This window comes from Ahaetulla prasina, chromosome 2, assembly GCF_028640845.1.
Source record: "Ahaetulla prasina isolate Xishuangbanna chromosome 2, ASM2864084v1, whole genome shotgun sequence".
NCBI classification, from domain to species: Eukaryota; Metazoa; Chordata; class Lepidosauria; order Squamata; family Colubridae; genus Ahaetulla; species Ahaetulla prasina.
The window spans coordinates 251,123,713-251,151,344 of NC_080540.1; the positions used below are offsets into that span (position 1 = coordinate 251,123,713).

A 27,632-nucleotide genomic window follows, 5' to 3' on the forward strand; every position below is an offset into this window, starting at 1 on the left:
TTTTTTTTTTAAGCCCCTCGGCTTATACTCGAGTATATACGGCTTATACTCAAGTTTTTTTTTTTTCTTTTTTTCACATTTTACCGGACGGAAGCCCTGCCGGTGCAGTGAGAGGGCGGGGCGGGGGAGCCGCCAGCCTTCTCAGCTGGGGGAGGAGGGTTTCAACCGTAGGTGCCTCATTTCCCACCCTCGGCTTATACTCGAGTCCCCAGTTTACCCCAGTTTTTGGGGTAAAATTGGGGACCTCGGCTTATACTCGGATCGGCTTATATTCGAGTATATACGGTATTTAACTTCTTGCTAGGAAGATTTCCTGAAATGATAAATATAGTATTTTCCTAGTGTCAATATGTTATTTGTTATCAAATGCTATATTGTTGGAGATGTGTACTAACAGAGGTAAGTTGAGATTAAAAACAGTCACCAATTGACAAAAAGTCCCTGCAAAAACTCTTTGGTATCATAAATCTATGTAGCCTTAAAATAGTTTCTTCCTGTGGTCGCACAGTTGCTGATATGTGTGGGTCATGTAGAGGTGGACATTTATATATAGCTTTTCAAGCAGTATTCCTGACTAGATCCCTTCTGAATTACAATAAAAAGCTCAGGGCAATTCTCTGTAAAATAAATGCTTATATTTATGTAATTATAATTTTGTTTGGTAAACAAATTTGCATTTTCTCTTGTTTCAGGGTCCTGGTATTTCTCATCCATATGATAGTGGGCACATAGCAATGACTTACACTGGCCTTTGCTGTTTAATTATTCTTGGCGATGACTTAAGTCGAGTAAATAAAGAAGCCTGCTTGGCAGGACTCAGAGCTTTACAGCTGGAAGATGGGAGGTACAGTAAAATATATTTAGAAAAGGGAAAAAAACGTCAAAATCATGCACACTATTATAGTATAGCAAATGGTCAGGCTGAATCTTGATTGGGCAGCTAAGCATATAAAGAAAAGGTATCTTCCTGCTCCATGCCTTTATTGTTATCTTTTTAGAGAAGGCAACTGGACACCATGGCCTTCCAGTTAGAATAGTCTTTACTAGCCTCCTCCTCATTTTACAAAGCACAGCTCAGGAATAAGGGAAACCTATGCTCTTGCCTTTAAATGATAAAATTGGCAAGGTGTTTCAGGGCCTTCCTCCCTTATTTGATAATAATCAAGCAGCAAGTTGGACATGTTCAACTAGGCTAACAAAAATTGCATTTACAGAAATAGAATATAAAATGTTGAGTCAAGAAACTGAAATATTTGTAGATGTATATAGGAGGAGTGATACCTTATATCTTTTTTTTATTTCTTTTTGTCACAACAGTATACACAAACAATTGTCATAGATAAAACAACATATTTTGAAGAAAATATATACATATATGTAAAAAAAAATATGCATCTTCTTCTATGACCCACAGTACTTATTACAACTGTGTCTTACAGAAACAATTCCACTCTACAGCTTTGCAATATGATGATTAAATACGAATGTGGGGGGAAAATCTTATTTTGGGTCTGCAACTGCTGTGTGGCTTCATCAAACATTTTAGAAACACTTTAACCTTGGAACACAAGAACAGGAAGTGCTGTGCTCTATTCTTTGAACCCTTTGACACTTTTGGAACACTTTGAAACTATTCAAAGTGGCCCAGCTTGTCTTTAAAATGCCTGGTTCTCACTTTTTTTTTTTATTTGCATTTATATCCCGCCCTTCTCCAAAGACTCAGGGCAGCTTACACTATGTTAAGCAATAGTCTTCATCCATTTGTATATTATATACAAAGTCAACTTATTGCCACCAACAATCTGGGTCCTCATTTTACCTACCTTATAAAGGATGGAAGACTGAGTCAACCTTGGGCCTGGTGGGACTTGAACCTGCAGTAATTGCAAGCAGCTGTGTTAATAACAGACTGTCTTAGCAGTCTGAGCCACCAGAGGCCCTTTGAAGGGATGCTTCACAATATTTCATGTAGAGAAGAATTGGAAACGCTGCATTGTGTATCTCTAATATCAATTATTTCTCTTGCTATTGTAATTGGCAATTGAGCTCTTTAGAGTCATATGTCTTCCTTTATAGAGTATTCATGTATCAACTTGCACATGAACACTGTAAAAATAAGGATGTGAAAGCAAAAGCAAAAAGTAGTCACGTAGGCATACAGACTAAAAAATAAAAGTGTAGCTTTGGATCTCTAAATGGGTGCTTGAATTATTGTATTTCCATAACAGGAAATATTTTCTATTTTCTGAAGGCCTCAATCTGCTTAAATTGGAGTTATAATTGAACTTGACGCAAGGAAAATTTCAAGATGATAGATAGATAGATAGGTAGGTAGGTAGGTAGGTAGGTAGGTAGGTAGATAAGATAAGATAAGATAAGATAAGATAAGATAAGATAAGATAAGATAAGATAAGATAAGATAAGATAAGATAAGATAAATATTGATACTTGGCATTATTAACAAACCTGATCATTGAAGGAAGACCATACCATTGTGTTTTACCTTGGAAACAAAATTACATAGTAATTACATAATTACTATATTACTAATAATATAATAACTATTACATAACTGAAATGTTTTTTCCAGTTTTTGTGCAGTCCTTGAAGGAAGTGAAAATGACATGAGATTTATATACTGTGCTGCTTGTATATGCTACATGCTCAATAGTTGGTCAGGGATGGATACAAAGAAAGCCATTGACTATATTAGAAGAAGCATGGTAAGTTTTGCCAAGTGTCTCTTGATTAAAATGTTTTTTGTATCCTGTACTTAGAAAACCATTATATTGCTTCTCATGAGCATCCCTGCTTTATTGGGATAATGCCTTTTTTGCTGACAAGTTATATCATAGAGATAATATTTAGCTATTTCTTGAGTTGAATGAGTAGTCTTTAGTTTAACCCTAAATAATAAAGATAGCAACTGCCACACAACATGCCACACTTAATTGTTGATAAGAAAGATAAAAAAATCTGGATGTGGACATTAAAATACCTGAAGATAGCAAAATAGAAAAGAAAGAAAAGGAGAAAAATCACAAAATATAAAACCTGCAAATAGAAGTAAAATGATTGTAGTAAAAGAGAGCAAAGATACTACCAATAGTAAAAAGTGTCTTGGGTACAATTCCAAAACACCTGGAGCATCACTTGAATACCATTGGCATTGACAAAATTACTATCAGTCAGTTGCAAAAGGCAGTTTACAATCTGCGACAATACTTTTAATATTGTTAAACAACATGGGCCTATCCCAAATCATTGAGAAGGACTTAATAGGTGGACAAAAAGGCCAAATCCAAGACTAAACATCTGGCTGACTTTGCGACCAACTGTAATGATAACATATATACAACTCAACAACTATATATGGTGATATAGGGTTCATAGGGATGGTAAAATGTGTATTCTTACAGTACTAGCTAAATATATAGATTTTCTATCCTTTTTATCTCTACCCTTAGGAACTTCTGTTGGACAAACTAGCATCTGATTTTTAATAACTACTGATAGTTTTTCTTTTTAGTTGTATATTAAATTGTTTTCTTGTTTAAGATGAAAAATGTTTTTACAAAAAATGAAGATGTTAAATATCTGGTATTTGAAGTCTGATTAACTGAAGTGGTTTTTAAATTCAAAAATTTAAATTCTGTTTTGGGTAGTATATTCTATATTCATGCCATAGATATAAAGTGTACTATTGTGTACTATGGTAAAAATTGTGGTGTTTAGCTTTTGTGGAAATTGAGGTTGTAATATTTTTAAATGTCTGGTTTACAAAATAAGGAATACCGAGACTATCAATTTAAGCTAATGGATACCATTTAAGTGTAATTACAGTGATAAATTCTACTCCCTAATACAGTGAAAATAGGAAAGTTTTGTTTACCTCAGTATAACTGCATTGGATGTAAAAATATAGGTTAACTTTTAATTTAAAAACCAGAGTGTTGCCTTAAATTATAGGTGTCTACTACACTTAATATCATTGTCTTAAATCATTGTTAAGAAACAAAGAATTCCAGTATGAACAAAATACACAATTTCCTGTTATAAGGTTCTAAAGTGAGGTGGTGGTGAATGAGCAAAATTCTGAATTACATAAATCTCTTTCTCCTCCTTATCTGGTTACTGCAAATGTTCAATTTCTATGAAAGTCTGGAACCTTCAAGATTGAAATTGCATGATCCCAAGCATGTTAACTTGCTATTTTTTAGGTGTTCTCTAAGCTGTTTTTTTTTTCCTTTTTATTTCCATTCAGTTATGTCTCATTCTCATTCTTGTCTAGTCAGTTCCCTGCAGTTTTCTTGGCAAGGTTTTTCAGAAGTGATTTGCCATTGCCCCCTTCCTAGGGCTGAGAGACAGTGACTGGCCCAAAGTTACCCAGCTGTGTTTTTTTTGGTTTTTTTTGGTTTTTTGGTCAAATATGGGACTTGAACTCATGTCTCCTAATTTCTACCTAATACCTTAACCACTGCATCAGACTGGCTGCTTTTAGAGAAGCTTAATAGCCCTTGGATTGTAATAATGCCACAAATGTTCAGTCTTATATCCACATCATTGTAATTAATCTCTCTAGATGTTTCAGTCTGCACTCAGGAGCTTTCACGGAAGGACAGGACTCTGATACATAAGTAAGATTTATTGCAGATACAAAATAGCTATAATAATGAAGATACAGAGTTTACAAAAATCTCACTGTGTATGTGTCCCTTCAAGTTTAAATTCCTTTTCTTCTATTTTCTGTCCTTTTGTTGTAATAGATTGTATGCAGTCTTTTTTTCTCAGATTGGGCTATTGATAGCATTGGTACTGTGTTTACCTAATGATTCAGTCCCAGGCTCCTTACTTCTCAAGTTGGCCAACTCTAGTTTTTTCATGAATTCCTTTAAGAAAAGAGATAATATATTCTTCACAAAGTGATTACTTGCTTATTTTTAATTCTGATCTGATGTGGGGAAAACTTGGAATGACTAAAATATTACTAGATTGAGCCCAGAGAATGAGAAGATTGTACATTTGATTTAGTACTTGGAAAATGAAGTATGCTTCAAAATAATGATGTTGAACAACAAATCTGATACCGTAGGATTTCTCTGTTTTTTTCTGAATTAAGATTGACACAGGATAAAGGAGGCAGCATTTTAACTGATAGGCAGAAATAAAAGCTTGAAATTATTTAATTTAATATGAAATTCTTATTAAATGAAGCTATTGATCTTAATTTGAATTCATTTAAAATATTTGTCTTTTCATACAAGCTCTGTTTGAATCTCAATTTGGTTTTTAAGATTTATATAGTATAAAAAGGCATAAGATATAACATAGTTTGTATGTATTTATTATATTGTAAACCAAATATATTATTGATGCAAATTACTATCACTGATGTTGATTTCTAGGTTATGGATAATATATTTATCAAACTTACATTGCATCTTTATTCAGTGTACATAATGTCCCCTCCTCTTATTCTCCATAAAAATAACCCTGAGATTTGTATTAGCTGAGAGTGAGCAGGCTGTCTAAGGGAGGACTAGTATTCATGATCTCCTGGTTTCTAGTCTGGCACTTTAACTACCACATTGACTCTTTATTTATTTGAATAATGGCCCTTTATACAAGGCAAAATAGATGTCATTGTTAGAGAACTACTACACAAAGATGCTTGTTTGTTTCACCATATCTTATGTTGCTGTGCAAAAGAATAAGGCTGTTAGTATTTAATATCAACTTGTGTAAGCAATACAAATTGGCATGCTGCTGAAATTCATAGAGCTGGGGAATCAGTTGTTATTTTGACCAGACAAATGTTATTTTAAGGTAGTATGCTTATAGACTTATAAAAGAAAGTCATATATTATGTGATTCTACTTGTGTGGAATCTATTTCCCTCAGGTTTCTGCATTTACTCAGTGCATTCTAGTATACACTCACATACTAGTATACTACTACTGCTGCTTTTGTACCTGTGCCAGGGTGGAGGATTCCATTGGTGGAATCCTGAACCCTCAAATAACTATATGAGGCAGGTGAATGAATACATTGGGAAGATGGGGTGAGAAAGCATTTTTCTATGAATAGAGTTATGCTTGCAGATATTTAAATCTAAGCAGAAGAGTTATTTTAACTCCAGATTTTTAAAACAAAATCCAATCTTTCACAAAATTAATATTTATATTGCTCCTTTAGTGATTGAAAAGTTAGATCTTTGTTTTTCATTTAGAATTAAAAGTGCTACAATTTAATGGTGCTCCAATCTCCAGTTAGAAGAATGCAATTGAGGGAGGTGATTCTGTTTTTTTGTTCTACTTTTTGTTCTACTTTCTAACACATTGATCTTGGTCCTGACCAAGTTCAATTCACCTTATGCAATATTTTAAAAAAATCTGTCTGTTAAAAAAATTACATTGTCAATTTATTTTTGTTTTTCAGTCCTACGATAATGGTCTTGCCCAAGGAGCAGAACTTGAATCACATGGTAAGCAGGGGTGAAATGCTCCTGGTTCGCACTGGCTCGCCCGATTAGGTAGCGATGGCAGCTGCTAGTTCGGAGGACCGGTAGCAAAAATCCCTGCCCCCCCCCCACCTCTGCTGAGGTGCATCATCAGCAGAGGTTTTTTTTTTTTACTTTTAAAAGTTTTTCTTCAGCCGAAACATGCCTTTAAAAATAAAAAAAAAACTCCTCTGATGATCACGGGGCTGAGCAGAGATCATCAAAACCCTTTAAAAGTTTTTTTAAAAAACCCTCTTCAGCCGAAGGGGGAAAAAAAAACAAGAAAAAAAACGAGATTATAAAAGCCTCCTCTGGCGATCCCAGAGGAGTTTCCTGATCCTCACAGGCTTTTAAACTCACTTTTTTAACAGCCCTCACTTACAAGAGCCCCCACTCATACCCAGCCAATTCCCCCTCCTCACTTACCTATAATTACTGCTCTTTCGGGCTGGCAACGCCATGCTTTCTTCAGCTACTGAAGGGGAAAAAAAAGCTTGCTTTGACTTCCTGCTTTGCTGGCTGAGGAACTCTGGGATTTGAAGTCCACAATAAAATAAAATAAAATAATAAAATAAAATATTTGTGCAGCTTTCTGAGATTTGGTGTGTTTCTGTAGTGTTTCACTCTAACTACACAAACACACAAAATCTCAGAAAGCTGTATGTGGCATTTTGTGTGTGTGTGGTGAGTTGTGTGTGCGTAAAGTGTGAAAGTTGGTTTTTGAGCTTTTTGTGGCTGTGTGAAGTGTGAAGTGCAGCTGCTTTTACATTGTGTGTGAGTCTGTTGTGTTGTGTTGTGTGTGTGTAAAGTGTGAAAGTTGATTTTTGATGCCTCTTATTGTTTTTTTATACTTTGTTTATTATTTTTATTATTTATTGTTATTGGCCACACCCACCCAGTCATCTGACCACCAAGCCACGTCCACCAATTAAGCCACACCCACAGAACCAGTAGGGAAAATTTTTAGATTTCACCCCTGATGGTACGGTAATGTTTTGGTCTAATCATTAAAAAATGGTCATGGAAATCTGGTTGATCTTCACTTCTATCCCAGTGCTGGCAAAACGTGAACGCTGTGAATTCCATTTTGAGAATTCTTGTGAGAAAGGGGAAAAAATCCTCTAATTTTTATTGACAAAAGCTAGCTTCTCCCATATTGGGATTGCTGTTTCTTCAGCTGTCATGCTTACTACAACAATTTACACTTTTTGCTCCCATATGCAATGTGAAATAAAGCTACGGTACGTTTTCAAAGTTGGATAAATTAGAACCAATTAGACTCAGCTGGAGGCTATTAACAGGTACACCATGTAGGAGGTTACTTTAAAAGATTAAATGAATTCATGGAGGAAAAAACTATGGGTGTCAGTAGTTGCTTGAGAACATTAATAGCAGATGATAGTTCATTTAAATTAAATCTTATTAGTAATTCCATAAAGACTGTAAACATATTGAAGAGACTGTCCCCCATGTTATAGGTGGCTCTACTTTTTGTGGTATTGCATCATTGTGTCTGATGGGTAAACTTGAGGAAGTCTTCTCTGAAAAGGAACTGAAGAGAATAAGGAGATGGTGTATTATGAGGCAACAGAATGGTTATCAAGGAAGACCCAACAAGCCTGTAGATACCTGTTACTCATTTTGGGTAGGAGCAACTCTTAAGGTAATTTGAAAGTATAAATAAGACCTTAGAATCTATAGCCTGCTTATCCTATATTAGTAGTTTTATTGTGCCAACAGCATACAAGCTTCTGACTTTTTCATCAAGCTAGAGGGCTAAAATTTCTGATTAAAATGTATGAATGAGCAGGAAGAAAGGAGAAAACTTATAGTTGATTTTTGAATAATATATATTACTTTGAGGGTGTCATTTTGCGTTTAATATAAACATTGCATTACCATCTAGCTTTGAATGTTCCTCATGAGAAATTGCTTTATTGTGATGTTTCTGAGGTGTTTTGAACATGATAAATTTTTCTTTCAGCTTCTGAAAATATTTCAGTACACAAACTATGAAAAAAATAGAAATTACATTTTATCAACCCAAGATCGCCTTGTTGGTGGATTTGCTAAATGGCCAGATAGTCATCCAGGTATTGTCAGTTTTTTACTTACTTGTGTGATTATTTATGACAAAGAAAAGATTGTCTTAAAAGAAAACAAAAGGAAATAGGAATGTTTTCTAGAATGAAATAAATTTTTGTCTCCAATTTTTCAAAAGAGAAGATCTATAGACAAAAGTGATCAAATAAAGTATTTTGTAGAATCTCTCAGGCAAGATTCTGCATACGTATTCATAGAATAAGTGCTTATATGGATTAATAGTCAATTATAAAAGGAAAAGTAGTGTAAGAATAAATGAATAATTTTTACAATGGAAGGAAATAAATCTCAGGTATTTGTACAATACAGGATAATCTGGAATTGGATCATCAGTGATATAGTCAAATTAAGAAGCAGTTCCAGATAACTAAGGAAATTCAAATGGATTATAAAGACTTTGTTTTTCCAAAGTCTTTGAAAATTGAATAAAAGAGCAAATGAGCTAATTTAGAAAATGCAAAATGATGTATCTGGTGGCAGAAGAAAATATACACTGGTAGGTATTATTTAGGAAAGATACACATTTGTGCTAAGGCTTAATACATTTTGGAATGTAGCAAAAAACACAAGTTTCTTGTTTGGGGTTTTGGATCGTAGAATAAAGATAGAACTATTAAAGTTTTAAAACCTGTTATTGTGTGGTAGCATTTAGAATACCATACAGTTTTCTAATTAATCATCTCAAAAATATCAGAACATTCTATAATATTGGTATTAACAAGACTCTGAATTATCTACAGAACCATACTCGGAAACTACAGGTAGTCCTCAATTTACAACCACAATTGAGCCCAAAAATTATGTTGCTAAATGAGAAATTTGTTAAGTGACTTTACTCCATTTTACAACTTTTCTTAACACATTTGTTAAGTGCATTGCTGCTGTTGTTAAATTAGTAACACGGTTGTTAATCTGGCTTTCCTATTGACTTTGCTTGTCAGAAGGTCACACCAGGGTAACCATCATAAATGTAGGTCAGTTGCCAACCGTCATAAATGTAGGTCAGTTGTCAAGCATCCAAATGTAAATCTCATGACCACAGGAATGCTGCAACGGTCATAAGTGAAAGAAAGGGTCATAAGTCACTTTTTATCAGTGCCATTGTAACTTAGAACAGTCACAAAGTGAATTGTTGTAAATCAAGGACTATTTGTAATAAGCAGTGCCAGGACAAAGACTAAATGTGATATGATTCCATTTATATTTAATTCAATTTAACTGTAGGGAATTACATTCTCATATGTATTCAATAATTTCCTGCTTCTCCTGTGGTAACAATGTTTGATAACAAACTCAGATATTTCTGAGTTTCACGCTGTCCTTAAAGCCTGAATTTTTAGGCTTCTTCTGTTCTTGACTTCTGAATATCTGAAATCTCATCCGGGGGGGGGGGGAACTATTATAATAATATAATTTCATTCTCACTAGATTTTAGAGTAAGTTAGATTTTTCCCAGATGTGAAAAATGAATTAGAAATGAATGTGCAAACAAAAGTTAACATTGATCTGGAACAAAATGCAAGAAAAAAGATTGGATGACCTTTCAAAAATTTAAAGTTTTAAAACCTGTTATTGTGTGGTAGCATTTAGAATACCATACAGTTTTCTAATTAATCATCTCAAAATATCAGAACATTCTATAATATTGGTATTAACAAGACTCTGAATTATCTACAGAACCATACTGAAACTACAGGTAGTCCTCAATTTACAACCACAATTGAGCCCAAAATTATGTTGCTAAATGAGAAATTTGTTAAGTGCATTGCTGCTGTTGTTAAATTAGTAACACGGTTGTTAATCTGGCTTTCCTATTGACTTTGCTTGTCAGAAGGTCACACCAGGGTAACCATCATAAATGTAGGTCAGTTGCCAACCGTCATAAATGTAGGTCAGTTGCCAACCGTCATAAATGTAGGTCAGTTGCCAACCGTCATAAATGTAGGTCAGTTGCCAAAATCCCCAAAGCCTTAACCAAAGACTATCTAGTATTGACCTCACCCCATTCCTAAGAGGTCTGTAAGGCGTGCATAAGAGCACCAGCGTGCCTACCGTCCCTGTCCTAATGTTCCCTTTAGTTGTATTCCTTTTATGTATTCAATTCATGCTTATATTTATATAATTATTTAATATGTATTTGACAAAATAAAATGAATGAATGAATGAATAGAATAGAATAGAATAGAATTTTTATTGGCTAAGTGTGATTGGACACACAAGGAATGAATGAATGAATGAATGAGTGAGTGAGTTACTTCAACAACATTGTCTCACAGAAATTGACAATACAACTGCAAGCATGAAAATGAGTCCTCCTTTAGCTTCCAAGGGACCAGGGTGCCTCTGAAGGTCAGTGCTCTAAGCACTAAGAACCCAGCACAAATCTAAGCCTGTATGCACACCAATAGTGAAAATACCCTGCACAGTGTCTCTTGGCAGAGAAGGTTAATTTTCATAGACGTTGGGGTGGCTCTTTTTTTTTTTGGCAGGGCAATAAGGATCTCTAATATCATTAAACCCAAGTGTGAGGAAAAGACAGCAGCTAAAATGTTAAGGCCAGTTGTGTGACCTTCTCCAATACAGTTGGCCTGGCTGTTTGCCAAAACTTAAAACACCCTCCCATCCCCCTCCTGCTAAAGCTTCTTTCTTAAAACAATTGTGGTCTTTGCCTTCATGTCGCTCAACCTTTCACCTGCCAGGTTCCTAGCCTTCACCCTTGACCCACTGCTGTGTTTGCTTAGCATTGTGCCAATCGACTTTAGAAGTCTGTGTGTGTGTGTGTGTGTGTGTGAGAGAGAGAGAGAGAGAGAGGAGGGAGGAGGGAGTGCAAAGGGGAAGGAGGATTCCCAGCTCTAAACAAAGGAAATCCCGGAATGCCAGCGAAAGGCGGTGCTCGCGTTCCTCCTCCCTTGCTCAAAAGCCCCAATAACCTTCACCAGCAAGGCAGACCCCCACGGGAAGGAAGGGGCAGGCTGACTCACGAGCATCTGGCTGAAGAGCAGCTGCTCCAGGTCGCCCAGCACGGTGAAGCACGGAGGAGAATTGTTAAGTGCATTGCTGCTGTTGTTAAATTAGTAACACGGTTGTTAATCTGGCTTTCCTATTGACTTTGCTTGTCAGAAGGTCACACCAGGGTAACCATCATAAATGTAGGTCAGTTGCCAACCGTCATAAATGTAGGTCAGTTGTCAAGCATCCAAATGTAAATCTCATGACCACAGGAATGCTGCAACGGTCATAAGTGAAAGAAAGGGTCATAAGTCACTTTTTATCAGTGCCATTGTAACTTAGAACAGTCACAAAGTGAATTGTTGTAAATCAAGGACTATTTGTAATAAGCAGTGCCAGGACAAAGACTAAATGTGATATGATTCCATTTATATTTAATTCAATTTAACTGTAGGGAATTACATTCTCATATGTATTCAATAATTTCCTGCTTCTCCTGTGGTAACAATGTTTGATAACAAACTCAGATATTTCTGAGTTTCACGCTGTCCTTAAAGCCTGAATTTTTAGGCTTCTTCTGTTCTTGACTTCTGAATATCTGAAATCTCATCCGGGGGGGGGGGGAACTATTATAATAATATAATTTCATTCTCACTAGATTTTAGAGTAAGTTAGATTTTTCCCAGATGTGAAAAATGAATTAGAAATGAATGTGCAAACAAAAGTTAACATTGATCTGGAACAAAATGCAAGAAAAAAGATTGGATGACCTTTCAAAAATTTAAAGTTTTAAGTGCTTTTATATTATGAAATCCAAGGTAATGAAGCTTTGAATTCCAAGTCCTGTGAATCAAATAACAAATGGAGCTTTTGTTGTTGTGTCCTCTTTGGAGATTTTGTGGGGGAGCTGTTCAGTTGGGACAAACATAAGGTTTTCCTCTTGAGGGGAAAAAAAATCAGTTCATAAGTATAGAAATGCAGAGACTTTGGGTGATGGCAGTGGATGTAAGAAGGATGTAGAAGTACTAGTATACCTACTAGTTAAAAATGAGGCAGCAGTGTAACAACCCGTCCCCATGTAATCCTGGGCTGCATTAACAGAGGCATTGCATCCAGATTGTAGGATTAATCTGCACTGATCAAGCTGCAGATGAACTACTTTGTCCGGTGCATTTCAAAGGGACATGGAACAGCTGGAACAGGTTCAGGGGAGAGCTACAGAGACCAGTGCCTCTAAGGAATATTTTAATGTGTTGGGTATGCTTAACTTGTAACAGAAAAAATAATGAAGTGGAGATATGATTGCAGTCTACAGGTATAGGCAATCTTCGATTTACAACCACAATTGGGTCCAGTTTCTGTTGCTAAGCAAGGCAGTTAATAACTGAGCCACAACTGATTTTAAGACCTTTTTGCCACATTTGTTAAGCAAATCACTACAATTGTTAAGTGAATCATGCAGGTTATTACACGAATCCAGCTTCCCCCATTGACTTTGCTTGTCAAAAGCTTAGCTGGGAGGGTCACAAGTGGCAATCAAATGACCCTGGGACACTGCAACTGTCATAAATACATGCCAGTTGCCAAGCATCCAAATTTTGATTATGTGACTGTGAGGATTGTACCAATTGTAAGTCACTTTTTTCAGTGCTGTTGTAACTTTGAATGGGCATTAAACTCGTCATAAGTCAAGGACTACCTTCATCTTAAAGGTTGTCACATGCAAGAAACATCAGAGATATTCTGTGTTGAAACTCAAAAGTATGACAGATCAATTCACTAAATTAAAATAAATGAACAGAACGAAATTTCCTATTAGGGCTGTTAAGCAGTAGAAATCTGGCCTTGCTAGAAATGGAGCTTTTGTTGTTGTGTCCTCTTTGGAGATTTTGTGTGTGTGTGTAAAGTGTGAAAGTTGGTTTTGAGCTTTTGTGGCTGTGTGAAGTGTGAAGTGCAGCTGCTTTTACATTGTGTGTGTGTAAAGTGTGAAAGTTGGTTTTGAGCTTTTGTGGCTGTGTGAAGTGTGAAGTGCAGCTGCTTTTACATTGTGTGTGTGTAAAGTGTGAAAGTTGGTTTTGAGCTTTTGTGGCTGTGTGAAGTGTGAAGTGCAGCTGCTTTTACATTGTGTGTGTGTGTAAAGTGTGAAAGTTGGTTTTGAGCTTTTGTGGCTGTGTGAAGTGTGAAGTGCAGCTGCTTTTACATTGTGTGTGTGTGTGTGAGAGAGAGAGAGAGAGAGAGAGAGAGAGGAGGGAGGGAGGGAGGGAGGAGGGAGTGCAAAGGGGAAGGAGGATTCCCAGCTCTAAACAAAGGAAATCCCGGAATGCCAGCGAAAGGCGGTGCTCGCGTTCCTCCTCCCTTGCTCAAAAGCCCCAATAACCTTCACCAGCAAGGCAGACCCCCACGGGAAGGAAGGGGCAGGCTGACTCACGAGCATCTGGCTGAAGAGCAGCTGCTCCAGGTCGCCCAGCACGGTGAAGCACGGAGGAGAAGAAAGAATGAAAGAAGGGAGGAACGGCCCTCCTTTCTCTCTCTCTCTCTCTCTCTCTCTCTCTCTCTCTCTCTCTCTCTCTCTCTCTCTCTCTCTCTCTCTCTCTCTCTCTCTCTCTCTCTCTCTCTCTCTCTCTTCCAGCGCCACGGAACAGAAGGGACTAGGCGCGCACACACGCCCAGCTTCTGAAAATATTTCAGTACACAAACTATGAAAAATAGAAATTACATTTTATCAACCCAAGATCGCCTTGTTGGTGGATTTGCTAAATGGCCAGATAGTCATCCAGGTATTGTCAGTTTTTAGTTACTTGTGTGATTATTTATGACAAAGAAAAGATTGTCTTAAAAGAAAACAAAAGGAAATAGGAATGTTTTCTAGAATGAAATAAATTTTTGTCTCCAATTTTTCAAAAGAGAAGATCTATAGACAAAAGTGATCAAATAAAGTATTTTGTAGAATCTCTCAGGCAAGATTCTGCATACGTATTCATAGAATAAGTGCTTATATGGATTAATAGTCAATTATAAAAGGAAAAGTAGTGTAAGAATAAATGAATAATTTTTACAATGGAAGGAAATAAATCTCAGGTATTTGTACAATACAGGATAATCTGGAATTGGATCATCAGTGATATAGTCAAATTAAGAAGCAGTTCCAGATAACTAAGGAAATTCAAATGGATTATAAAGACTTTGTTTTTCCAAAGTCTTTGAAAATTGAATAAAAGAGCAAATGAGCTAATTTAGAAAATGCAAAATGATGTATCTGGTGGCAGAAGAAAATATACACTGGTAGGTATTATTTAGGAAAGATACACATTTGTGCTAAGGCTTAATACATTTTGGAATGTAGCAAAAAACACAAGTTTCTTGTTTGGGGTTTTGGATCGTAGAATAAAGATAGAACTATTAAAGTTTTAAAACCTGTTATTGTGTGGTAGCATTTAGAATACCATACAGTTTTCTAATTAATCATCTCAAAAATATCAGAACATTCTATAATATTGGTATTAACAAGACTCTGAATTATCTACAGAACCATACTCGGAAACTACAGGTAGTCCTCAATTTTACAATGGAAGGAAATAAATCTCAGGTATTTGTACAATACAGGATAATCTGGAATTGGATCATCAGTGATATAGTCAAATTAAGAAGCAGTTCCAGATAACTAAGGAAATTCAAATGGTTTATAAAGACTTTGTTTTTCCAAAGTCTTTGAAAATTGAATAATAGAGCAAATGAGCTAATTTAGAAAATGCAAAATGATGTATCTGGTGGCAGAAGAAAATATACACTGGTAGGTATTATTTAGGAAAGATACACATTTGTGCTAAGGCTTAATACATTTTGGAATGTAGCAAAAAACACAAGTTTCTTGTTTGGGGTTTTGGATCGAGAATAAAGATAGAACTATTAAAGTTTTAAAACCTGTTATTGTGTGGTAGCATTTAGAATACCATACAGTTTTCTAATTAATCATCTCAAAATTATCAGAACATTCTATAATATTGGTATTAACAAGACTCTGAATTATCTACAGAACCATACTGAAACTACAGGTAGTCCTCAATTTTACAATGGAAGGAAATAAATCTCAGGTATTTGTACAATACAGGATAATCTGGAATTGGATCATCAGTGATATAGTCAAATTAAGAAGCAGTTCCAGATAACTAAGGAAATTCAAGGTAATGAAGCTTTGAATTCCAAGTCCTGTGAATCAAATAACAAATGGAGCTTTTGTTGTTGTGTCCTCTTTGGAGATTTTGTGGGGAGCTGTTCAGTTGGGACAAACATAAGGTTTTCCTCTTGAGGGAAAAAATCAGTTCATAAGTATAGAAATGCAGAGACTTTGGGTGATGGCAGTGGATGTAAGAAGGATGTAGAAGTACTAGTATACCTACTAGTTAAAATGAGGCAACAGAATGGTTATCAAGGAAGACCCAACAAGCCTGTAGATACCTGTTACTCATTTTGGGTAGGAGCAACTCTTAAGGTAATTTGAAAGTATAAATAAGACCTTAGAATCTATAGCCTGCTTATTCTATATTAGTAGTTTTATTGTGCCAACAGCATACAAGCTTCTGACTTTTTCATCAAGCTAGAGGGCTAAAATTTCTGATTAAAATGTATGAATGAGCAGGAAGAAAGGAGAAAACTTATAGTTGATTTTTGAATAATATATATTACTTTGAGGGTGTCATTTTGCGTTTAATATAAACATTGCATCACCATCTAGCTTTGAATGTTCCTCATGAGAAATTGCTTTATTGTGATGTTTCTGAGGTGTTTTGAACATGATAAATTTTTCTTTCAGCTTCTGAAAATATTTCAGTACACAAACTATGAAAAAAATAGAAATTACATTTTATCAACCCAAGATCGCCTTGTTGGTGGATTTGCTAAATGGCCAGATAGTCATCCAGGTATTGTCAGTTTTTTAGTTACTTGTGTGATTATTTATGACAAAGAAAAGATTGTCTTAAAAGAAAACAAAAGGAAATAGGAATGTTTTCTAGAATGAAATAAATTTTTGTCTCCAATTTTTCAAAAGAGAAGATCTATAGACAAAAGTGATCAAATAAAGTATTTTGTAGAATCTCTCAGGCAAGATTCTGCATACGTATTCATAGAATAAGTGCTTATATGGATTAATAGTCAATTATAAAAGGAAAAGTAGTGTAAGAATAAATGAATAATTTTTACAATGGAAGGAAATAAATCTCAGGTATTTGTACAATACAGGATAATCTGGAATTGGATCATCAGTGATATAGTCAAATTAAGAAGCAGTTCCAGATAACTAAGGAAATTCAAATGGATTATAAAGACTTTGTTTTTCCAAAGTCTTTGAAAATTGAATAAAAGAGCAAATGAGCTAATTTAGAAAATGCAAAATGATGTATCTGGTGGCAGAAGAAAATATACACTGGTAGGTATTATTTAGGAAAGATACACATTTGTGCTAAGGCTTAATACATTTTGGAATGTAGCAAAAAACACAAGTTTCTTGTTTGGGGTTTTGGATCGTAGAATAAAGATAGAACTATTAAAGTTTTAAAACCTGTTATTGTGTGGTAGCATTTAGAATACCATACAATTTTCTAATTAATCATCTCAAAATTATCAGAACATTCTATAATATTGGTATTAACAAGACTCTGAATTATCTACAGAACCATACTCGGAAACTACTGGTAGTCCTCAATTTACAACCACAATTGAGCCCAAAAATTATGTTGCTAAATGAGAAATTTGTTAAGTGCATTGCTGCTGTTGTTAAATTAGTAACACGGTTGTTAATCTGGCTTTCCTATTGACTTTGCTTGTCAGAAGGTCACACCAGGGTAACCATCATAAATGTAGGTCAGTTGTCAAGCATCCAAATGTAAATCTCATGACCATAGGAATGCTGCAACGGTCATAAGTGAAAGAAAGGGTCATAAGTCACTTTTTATCAGTGCCATTGTAACTTAGAACAGTCACAAAGTGAATTGTTGTAAATCAAGGACTATTTGTAATAAGCAGTGCCAGGACAAAGACTAAATGTGATATGATTCCATTTATATTTAATTCAATTTAACTGTAGGGAATTACATTCTCATATGTATTCAATAATTTCCTGCTTCTCCTGTGGTAACAATGTTTGATAACAAACTCAGATATTTCTGAGTTTCACGCTGTCCTTAAAGCCTGAATTTTTAGGCTTCTTCTGTTCTTGACTTCTGAATATCTGAAATCTCATCCGGGGGGTGGTGAAAACTATTATAATTTCATTCATTTCATTCTCACTAGATTTTAGAGTAAGTTAGATTTTTCCCAGATGTGATTACAATACAGTACTGGCCGATGAATTAGAAATGAATGTGCAAACAAAAGTTAACATTGATCTGGAACAAAATGCAAGAAAAAAGATTGGATGACCTTTCAAAAATTTAAAGTTTTAAGTGCTTTTATATTATGAAATCCAAGGTAATGAAGCTTTGAATTCCAAGTCCTGTGAATCAAATAACAAATGGAGCTTTTGTTGTTGTGTCCTCTTTGGAGATTTTGTGGGGGAGCTGTTCAGTTGGGACAAACGTAAGGTTTTCCTCTTGAGGGGAAAAAAAATCAGTTCATAAGTATAGAAATGCAGAGACTTTGGGTGATGGCAGTGGATGTAAGAAGGATGTAGAAGTACTAGTATACCTACTAGTTAAAAATGAGGCAGCAGTGTAACAACCCGTCCCCATGTAATCCTGGGCTGCATTAACAGAGGCATTGCATCCAGATTGTAGGATTAATCTGCACTGATCAAGCTGCAGATGAACTACTTTGTCCGGTGCATTTCAAAAGGGACATGGAACAGCTGGAACAGGTTCAGGGGAGAGCTACAGAGACCAGTGCCTCTAAGGAATATTTTAATGTGTTGGGTATGCTTAACTTGTAACAGAAAAAATAATGAAGTGGAGATATGATTGCAGTCTACAGGTATAGGCAATCTTCGATTTACAACCACAATTGGGTCCAGTTTCTGTTGCTAAGCAAGGCAGTTAATAACTGAGCCACAACTGATTTTAAGACCTTTTTGCCACATTTGTTAAGCAAATCACTACAATTGTTAAGTGAATCATGCAGGTTATTACACGAATCCAGCTTCCCCCATTGACTTTGCTTGTCAAAAGCTTAGCTGGGAGGGTCACAAGTGGCAATCAAATGACCCTGGGACACTGCAACTGTCATAAATACATGCCAGTTGCCAAGCATCCAAATTTTGATTATGTGACTGTGAGGATTGTACCAATTGTAAGTCACTTTTTTCAGTGCTGTTGTAACTTTGAATGGGCATTAAACTCGTCATAAGTCAAGGACTACCTTCATCTTAAAGGTTGTCACATGCAAGAAACATCAGAGATATTCTGTGTTGAAACTCAAAAGTATGACAGATCAATTCACTAAATTAAAATAAATGAACAGAACGAAATTTCCTATTAGGGCTGTTAAGCAGTAGAAATCTGGCCTTGCTAGAAATTTTCAAATGGCAGTTCTATGGCCAATATTCTGAAAAGGTTAATAGTTTTCCACAGGAAACAGGAAAAGGTCTACAAGATCCCTTCCAACTCATTCATTCTTTGATTCTCTATGCCAGCATTCAGCAGTTTTCTAGTACTAACTCAAGGCTGTGTAAAGATCTGTGATGTATTGGCTAATCTTAGAAAGCTAAGCAGGGTTGGACCTAGTTAGGCTAGACTGGAAAGTTAAAATTAACATCCTAGAAGAAAGCAGTGGTAAACCACTTCTATATTGTTGCCAAGAAAACTAAAAGGATATATTCATAAAATCACCAGAAATCAAACTTGACTTGGAAGACATGGTGTATTTGTACAGACATAGAATTTGCTTGGAATCATGTCATTTTGCATCCTGACTTTGAAGAAAAACTATGAAACTACAAGCAGAATCTCGGGGGAAAACCCACGCCAAAATGTTTGCTAAACTTTTTGATGATTTAATATTGTTTTGAGGTTTTAAATCAAATTGTTTGATATTTGTCCATATACAAATTTTTTGATATTTGTCCATATACAAATATCATTAGAATGTTAAATGTTGCCTATCTTGGACAAGTGTCTCTCTGCTTTTTTATTTCTTAGAAAGTTTGAAAATACATTTACAAGTTCTTCTGCAAGATTGTGTGAGTTAACCATACCATTGGTAGATACAAGAATAAACATATAAGCTGTACAGGGATCTTACTAGAAAGATCAGATGTTCCTTTCATGAAGATTTCTAATTGGATTCATATGCTGGCACTCATTATGCTGAATTCAACTTTTATTATCAATATAAACTTTGGTTCTTGCAATTATTATTTCACCTTGATTTTTCATCCTTGCTGAAGCCTTGGTGAAGAGTCAGGTCTGCAAGGCCCTTCAACACCACCAGCATGGCTACTATCAGGATCTCAGACGGATCTTAATTCTGGAGGGCAGGTGCTAGTATTGTGATGGCGAACCTATGGCACATGTGCCGGAAGTGGCATGCAGAGCCATCACCTGTTGCTCTTCTGGGTTCTGGTGCGCCAGCCAGCTGGTCTTCACATGTGCAGGAGTGCTGGAAACTGGAAGAGCAGCCACCTGGTACACATGCACACACTGAGAAGATGATCTTCCAGTCTTTGGTGCATACATGCGCACTGGACAGCTGGTCTTCGCTCGCTCATGCGTGCTAGAAACCGGAAGACCAGGTGGCTGGTGTGCATTGGAAACTGGAAGATCATCTTTCCGGCCTGCAAATGCACACCAGGCGGCTGCTCTTCTGGTTTCTGGCATGCGTGCGCACGCTCCTGTTTCAGCACTTGGTGCCGAAAGGTTCACCAACACTGAACTAGTACTTAAAAGGTGAACTTCCTGGGTCCTGATAGATGGCATTGTTTAATCAAAGGAATCCAAAGCAAACCAATCCTGCCAGATTAAATAGGCCTAATAGATGTTATGAGAGATAGGTTATCCCTCAAATACTAGGCCCTGTGCTTTGTAGGGCTTTATAGGAATGATGAATACCTGGAATTGCAGCTGGAAGCAAGCCAGCAACTGCAGCTCATGAAGCAGATATTACACAGGCATACCAAGACATGCCTACGACTACCTGTGCAGATGCATTCTGACTAACTGAAGCTTTCTGATGTCTTCAAGAGCAGTAGAACATATGTTGCAGTAGTGAAGCCAAAACAGTGGTCAAACAGAAACTATTTTTTGTGACATTCTGCAAACTTTTAATAATGGGATCTACATGTTGGCATTTGAGAGTGATAAATCCAGCCATTGAATTTCTCAGCCTATTAGAGTTTTCTTTTCTTCTAAAATCACTGACTGATTTTGGGCCATTCACCATCATTCAGCCCAACCTACCTCATATGCTTATAGTTTTTATAAGAAAAATGGAAGGAGAGAATCCTACATATGCTATCTTGAGCGGAACAAAAGGTGGAATATAAACAAAAAATAATGCAGTGTTCTCTAAGCTTGCCCTATTAATTTTTTTTTTTTCAAAATATGTAGTTGTGTCTCAGAATGAAGCTTTCTTTGTTATTTACTTTCAGTGAAAAGATCTTAGTTTAGAAAATAATAGGTTATTGTACTGTGTGCGCCTATATGTGAATAGTGTACGTATCTCTCACACACACTCATTTCTGTTTGCCTTTCTAGATGCTCTTCATGCCTACTTTGGGATTTGCGGCCTGTCTTTAATGGGCGAGTCTGGCATTCGAAAGGTTCATCCTGCCCTGAATGTAAGCACAAGGACTTCAGAACGCCTTCAGCACCTTCATCAGATCTGGGCAACCCAGGACTCTAAACAGTCTTCAGAGGAAATGCACAGTGCCACATGACTGAGACTCCATTTGAGCTTGGTAGCATAATTGTAGCCCAAGGTTCTAAGCCATGTATAACCGATGTGCTCTTTTAAAGTACTGGTATCATAGAATCAAATTCATATACTGGCATCAACTTGACAGCTTCTGGATTGGACCTTTTTTTAAAAAAAAAAATGCTTGCCTTTACAAATGCAAAGATAGAAGATTGGTTTCAGAAAAAGACCTTCAAAGCGAGATAAGTTAACGAATTCTACTTTATTATTTTAAAACAGTGCAATGGCAAACTATGATATAAAGAAACTTCAAAATGACCTTACATATTTTCATACTAAATATCTTGAAATTAGTGATACTTATGTAATAAGGACTTCATATGGTATCTTATAAATTAAGTCTTAATTGCTAAAAGGTGTTCTTTACGGTAGACAACAATTGTATAATCTTTGTAAAAAAAATAAAATTATTTTATTCATCATGTATGGTATTTATTTGGGGATCACCTTAATTTAGAATTATATAGTTTGAAGAGACTATTTGGCCCTCAATTCTAGTCACCCATTAAGTACAGCAGCCTAAATTAATCTATCCAGGTTTTCCCTTCCTTGGACGGTATTTATGTGTTTGATTTTTGTTTCCCAAATGTATCTCTTTGTCTTTGTTGAATCCTCTTTGTAGTCCTCAACTTGCAACAGTTCATTTAGTGATTGTTCAAAGTTACAACAGCACTGAAAAAAATGACTTATGACTTTTTCACAGTTGCAACCACTGCAGCATCCCCATAATCATGTGACCAAAATTCAGCTGCTTCAGTGATCCCCTTTTATGACCTTCTGACAAGCAAAGTCAATGGGGAAACCAGATTCACTTAACAACCACTTTACTAATATATCAATTGCAGTAATTCACTTAACAACTGTGGCAAAAAAAAGGTTATAAACAGGCAAAACTCAATTAGCAAATGTTTCACTGAACAACAGAATTTTTGGGCTCCATTGTGGTCATAAGTCAAGGACTTATGTACTTGTTATTTTCATCCCAGGTGCATCTTGTAATTCTCAAGGTGTTCAGTGCTGATTTCTTCCATGAAGCTCTTCGTTTAATTTCAGGAGTTCAAAGTGTACTTATGAATTTTGTTTTTGCTTGTCACTCTTGTCTGCTGAGCTTGCTTCTTTGCTTGATCTCTTCCTGTTGGAATAGTGCTTCCTCCGGCAGCTCCTCCTGCTGTTTCTTTGATTTCATAAACCATTAACTCTTATGAACTAGAATGGGTCCACTCACTACTCTAATCCTTTTTTTCTTCAGGTTTCTGCTACAATCTTCTAAGCTATCTTCAGGCAGAGAAGCAACCATGCCACACACATTAGTAACAGTTGCAGGTCCTTTACAGGTCCTGTCAGTTCATTTTCACTTCTTAAGGTACCACTCATACCAATTTCCTGACTTAAAAGATAAATTCATTCAAGAGTCTCCCTTATACAATAAACTATCTCACTGAACTCCATTGAGAGTTCCTATTTGGCCTCATTCTTTATAAATTTGCTTTTACAAGTTGAATTTTAGATGACAGTAGGAGTTCTACAGTTTTCATTGAGGTTTAATAGTTAAGGTATATTGTGCTAATCTGATAAAAAAAATTAAAATGCTGTTATTCTCAGGATCATTCTAATACACCAAATATTGTGACTTGCTACAGAAAGTTGCACAGATGGCCCAACCCACGGTATATTTAGCAGTTTCTCACTTAGTGCATTCGACTTCCTGCTTTTGTAAACTTATACTTCATAATTGTACAACAGTGAAGACAGCAGGCCACATTGTTATTTTTCTGTCCCTGAAGGAAAAGATCAGGTATGTAAAATAACAGATAGCTTATCTTAACAACTAAAAGCAACTGGGTGAAAAGTCAGTCTCAAACATACTGTGTGGAAAGCCTGAATAAGGGAAATTGGACTGTATTTCTCAAAAAGCTGCTTCTAGGAAATGGCATTTTTACAGTGGTAACAAATGAAAACTAAATTGGGTGATTGATAAATCATAATTTATGGTTTACTGATCTGTGGCCTATTTAATGATGCACTAACTCATGGGTTAGTGAAATTTGCAAGTCCATTGTGAATGGTTGTGATTGTGAATATTTGCAGACCAATTTATTTTGCACCAGTTCTGAACCTTAAGACATTTAAACTAAAATTGAAAAATCATACTGATATCATTATAGTTTTGATCTAATCTGGTAAATTATTATAATCAGAACATACCAGTTTAACACACAACCATTTATAGTAGATACAGGTTTGTTTGCTTTTTTTTTCAGTGTTGTGATTAATGTTGAACTTCTGTTAGGTTACATCTGTGTGAAAATGTACATTTTACACAATACAGAAGGGAAAATGAAAAGCCAGAGAGTGTTCTGTGGCAGCTGGACAACTGTTAATTCTGGCTCCTAACAAGAGGTCCTCGATATCAGAAATGTAATTTCTTCCAAGCATGAAGGAGAGGTGTTTTTTTGTTGTTGTTTCTGTTCTCAGGGCTGATAAATGGCATATTGGGGATTCTTGTATCCTTTAGCCATTTTCTTTTATCTGAAGTATACTTTCAACTTTATTGTACTTCACTGATTTTTCAATAGAATTATATTTAACTAGGTTAAACTAGTTAAGTTATTTTAAAATGAAGTTTCTGGTTTCCTTATTTTTTGTGGTTCAAAGGCTAAAACATACGAAGAACAGTTGTAGGAATTGGGTATGTCTAATTTAATGAAAAGAAGGGCTAGGCATGACGTGATAGTGTTCCAATATCTAAGGGGTTGCCATATAGAATACGGAATCAGCCTATTTTTCAAAGCACCATAAGGCAGGTTAAGAAGCAATTGATGGAAAGTAATCAAGATGGGAACCAGCCTAGAACTAAGGAGAAATTTCCTGACGGAACAATTAATCAGTGGAACAACTGGAGGTTTTTAAGAAGAGATGGGACAACCATTTGTCTGAATTGGCATAGAATTTCCTGCTTGAGCATGGGTTTGGACTAGAACAGGGGTCTCCAACCTTGGCAACTTTAAGACTTGTGGACTTCAACTCCCAGAATTCCTCAGCCAGCTTTGCTGCCTGAGGAATTCTGGGAGTTGAAGTCCACAAGTCTTAAAGTTGCCAAGGTTGGAGACCCCTGGACTAGAAGACCTCCAAGGTCCCTTCCAGCTCTGTTATTCTGTTCTGTGTTTCTTGAGGTTCAAATTGTAATGCAGCGATATGTTGAAATATATATTATAGAACACATATTACGTATTTAGCAGAATATATAGGAATTTTTATTTTTTATTTATTGGGGGAAGCATTCTAAGTTTCTTTTTTGATGGTCTTTTTTTGAATTGATGCTTTACCAATCATGTTCAGTTTTCTTCTATGGATTTAACGTTTTCCATATCTGCTTATGCTATGCATGCATTGCCTTAGGAATAAATGTAGCAATTGACTTTGGAGTTTTTTAAGAACAAGGGATCTTTTCCTTTCCATCAGCCTGAAGGCATCTCAGCACCTGTGCAAATCTAAATTAAATCTCCAAAACCTATTCTGGCATCCTCTTTTAAGACTTGCTAAATGGAGACTGTTAGCTCTGAATATTAATGTATCTCTCATCTCTTACCCCCTCCCCTCATCTTTTAATCCTTTCTAACTTAAAGTAATGTAGGAATAACCTTGTGTAAAGGTCTTCAGACATTGTCTATCTTCTGAAAAAGAGTGGAAGAGAACCAGATTTGCAACAGTGGGGGAGTTGAGTTGAAAATGGACCACATCCAACCGGAGGATAGAAAGAATAATGTTCCACCTACACGAGATTTCTAGATTTCAGTGTGTCAGTAGTCCAGTATGTTGCTGATTCCTTCATGCTAAGCTCCCTCCCTCCTCCTGCCTGGTCATGTGACCTGGAATATTGCTATCAGTCAGATTTGAAAAGCTACACTATCTTGTTTCTTCTTTTCTTCCCATTTTGTTCTGCTTATTGATTCTGAGACATCAAAAGTATCCACACTGTTTTGTGGCTTTCAGGTATTATACTCATGTGACTACCAGAATGTGTCTTACCTTGTATATGAGTATATAATACAACCACAATGCAATTCTTAATTTTGGTGTCTTTCTGTCTGAAAATTGAACCATAGTTTCAACTGGAAATCTGAACATCCTAGACCAAGCTAAATAATAAAAAAAAAGCTAGGGAATTCTTGGAAGTTTGGCATTCAGACAAATCAGCTATCAAGAAGGTGTTTTTCAAAGGGCAACTGGACTGTGGAGAATCTCCACATACATATTTATTCACCATTCAAAAGAGACAATTAAAAAGCCAGAAAGGAAAAAAAAACAGATCCTCTCTAGCAGCCAAGATCCAGATAAGCAGGATTAACACTAGACAAACAATCAAGCAGAAAACAATAATCAAAGAACTATTAAGGAGAAAAACATACCTCTACCAATGCTTGCAGGGCAGCCTACTATATATGGAAGCAAACCACTTGCATTGATGTTACCTAATAAAAGGTCTGCAAGCAAAGAAACTTTGAACAGTAAGGACTTCACAAATCAGAAAATTCTGGCAAAGCCAATATGCATGATATATTTCTGTCCACTTTGCATCAACAATTGCCAATTGTGTCCTTATTTCTCTAAACATGATTAAGTACTATTTACTGCCACTGAAAGGTTGGCCATCTCCTCTGAGATTTGATCACAAATTCTTCAAATGATCACTATAAAATGAGATGTTTATAGTGGCCATGCTATTTATAATGATTCCTTATGGGTGCAGATACTTCCAATAGCCTTGAACTTACTTGCTGAAAATAAATACTCTTCATATCTTACAGGATGCAAGTGTCTAGAATTGTCTGTCTCCTATCCACTGCTTGCCTTAATGGGCTACAAAACATTCCCTGTACTAGCACTTCCAAAAGCCTAAAAATAGGCAGCTTTACAGATGCATGTAAGTTTAGTTTGGTTCTGTGTACTTTGATATTTAATGGCACTGTGGAATCTGAATACATGTAACATGGGCCCCTTGTATGTTGATCTCAAAGGCACGTGCAGACTATGGAATGTGTGGAGATCAAGAGTTCCCACGACTTCCCTTCCAAAAAAGGAAACAAAATTTTGTTGCAGCTGTTGATCCGATACCAAATCTGGATTAGGTTCATTCTCTCATTCACTCCTTTGCCTTTCCTATTCTGCCTCTTTTAGCAGCTGCATCAGCTTCTTATGACCATTAATCAATGGAATATTTTTGTGGCTAAAAGCAAATGAAAATTCCCTTAGCTCCAACACACATTTCATATGTACAGAAAATACTACAGTATGTGAACTGCATGCTGTGTGCAATAAGTTTCAGACAAGCTACAAGTGCTTGTAAGGTAGATGGCTTTATACAGTATTCATAAACTTTCCATTCTCTCAATGCTCACCCAATAGGTGTTTCAGTCCCAGCACATTTAAAATATTTAGACGTGCATGGGTTTTAAACCTTTAAAACATTTATCATCATTGTAATGTGCACTCACAATTGTGGAAGCAATGCTTTGTTCACCTATTTAAAAACCAGCCATACTTTAGCTTTTCTTCAGATCATATAAGACTTTTGACTTTTACTAGAGATTCCCTTAGAGCAGCGGTTCTCAACCTGTGGGTTGCGACCCCGTTGGGGGTCGAATGACAATTTGCCAGGGGTCGCCTAAGGCCATTGGAAATATGGGAAGTATACTTGTGAGTTGAAGAATCGCGCTCCAATGGTTGACTCCATAAGCCAGCTGCAGGCTCTTCAAATTGCTAGCCGAATTCGGCTTCAGGCGTGATGAATTAAAAAAGAGAGAAATCTTTGCTCTGATGTCTCCCTCTCAAGCCAGCTGCAATTACTCCCAATCGCTAGCCTAATCTGGCTTCAGGCACGATAAACTTAATAGGGAAGGAGTCTCCGCTTTAATGCCTCCGTCCTCAAGGCAATCGCAAGCAGTTCAGATCGCTAGCCAATATGGATTCAGGCGCGATAAATTCAAAACGAAAATAATTTTACAGTTGGGATCGCCACATCATGGGAAATTGTATTAAAGGGGTCACCACATTGTGGGGAATTGTATTAAAGGGGTTGTAGCACTATAAAGGTTGAGAACCACTGCCTTAGAGGGAAACATTTCTAGTGAAAACTCCATCATTATCATTGCTTAGAAAGTTGACTTAGATGCAGGAAACA

General features: G+C 36.2%; 1 protein-coding gene across 2 annotated transcripts in view; it reads left to right on the plus strand.

The window, feature by feature from the left end:
• PGGT1B (protein geranylgeranyltransferase type I subunit beta) overlaps positions 1-21,873 on the plus strand; it is a 33,925-nt gene extending 12,052 nt beyond the window's left edge. Inside the window, exons 4-9 of one of the 2 annotated variants that reach the window (XM_058170335.1) lie at positions 693-844; positions 2,591-2,723; positions 6,439-6,484; positions 7,978-8,162; positions 8,484-8,592; positions 21,232-21,873. In XM_058170335.1, coding sequence (XP_058026318.1) covers positions 693-844; positions 2,591-2,723; positions 6,439-6,484; positions 7,978-8,162; positions 8,484-8,592; positions 21,232-21,413 — 807 coding nt within the window. In that variant the 3' untranslated portion in view covers positions 21,414-21,873. Of the gene's footprint in view, positions 1-692; positions 845-2,590; positions 2,724-6,438; positions 6,485-7,977; positions 8,163-8,483; positions 8,593-8,911; positions 8,932-21,231 lie in introns of those variants that run through there. The other variant, XM_058170334.1, reaches the window with a different exon arrangement.
• Positions 21,874-27,632: the final 5,759 nt, after the last annotated feature.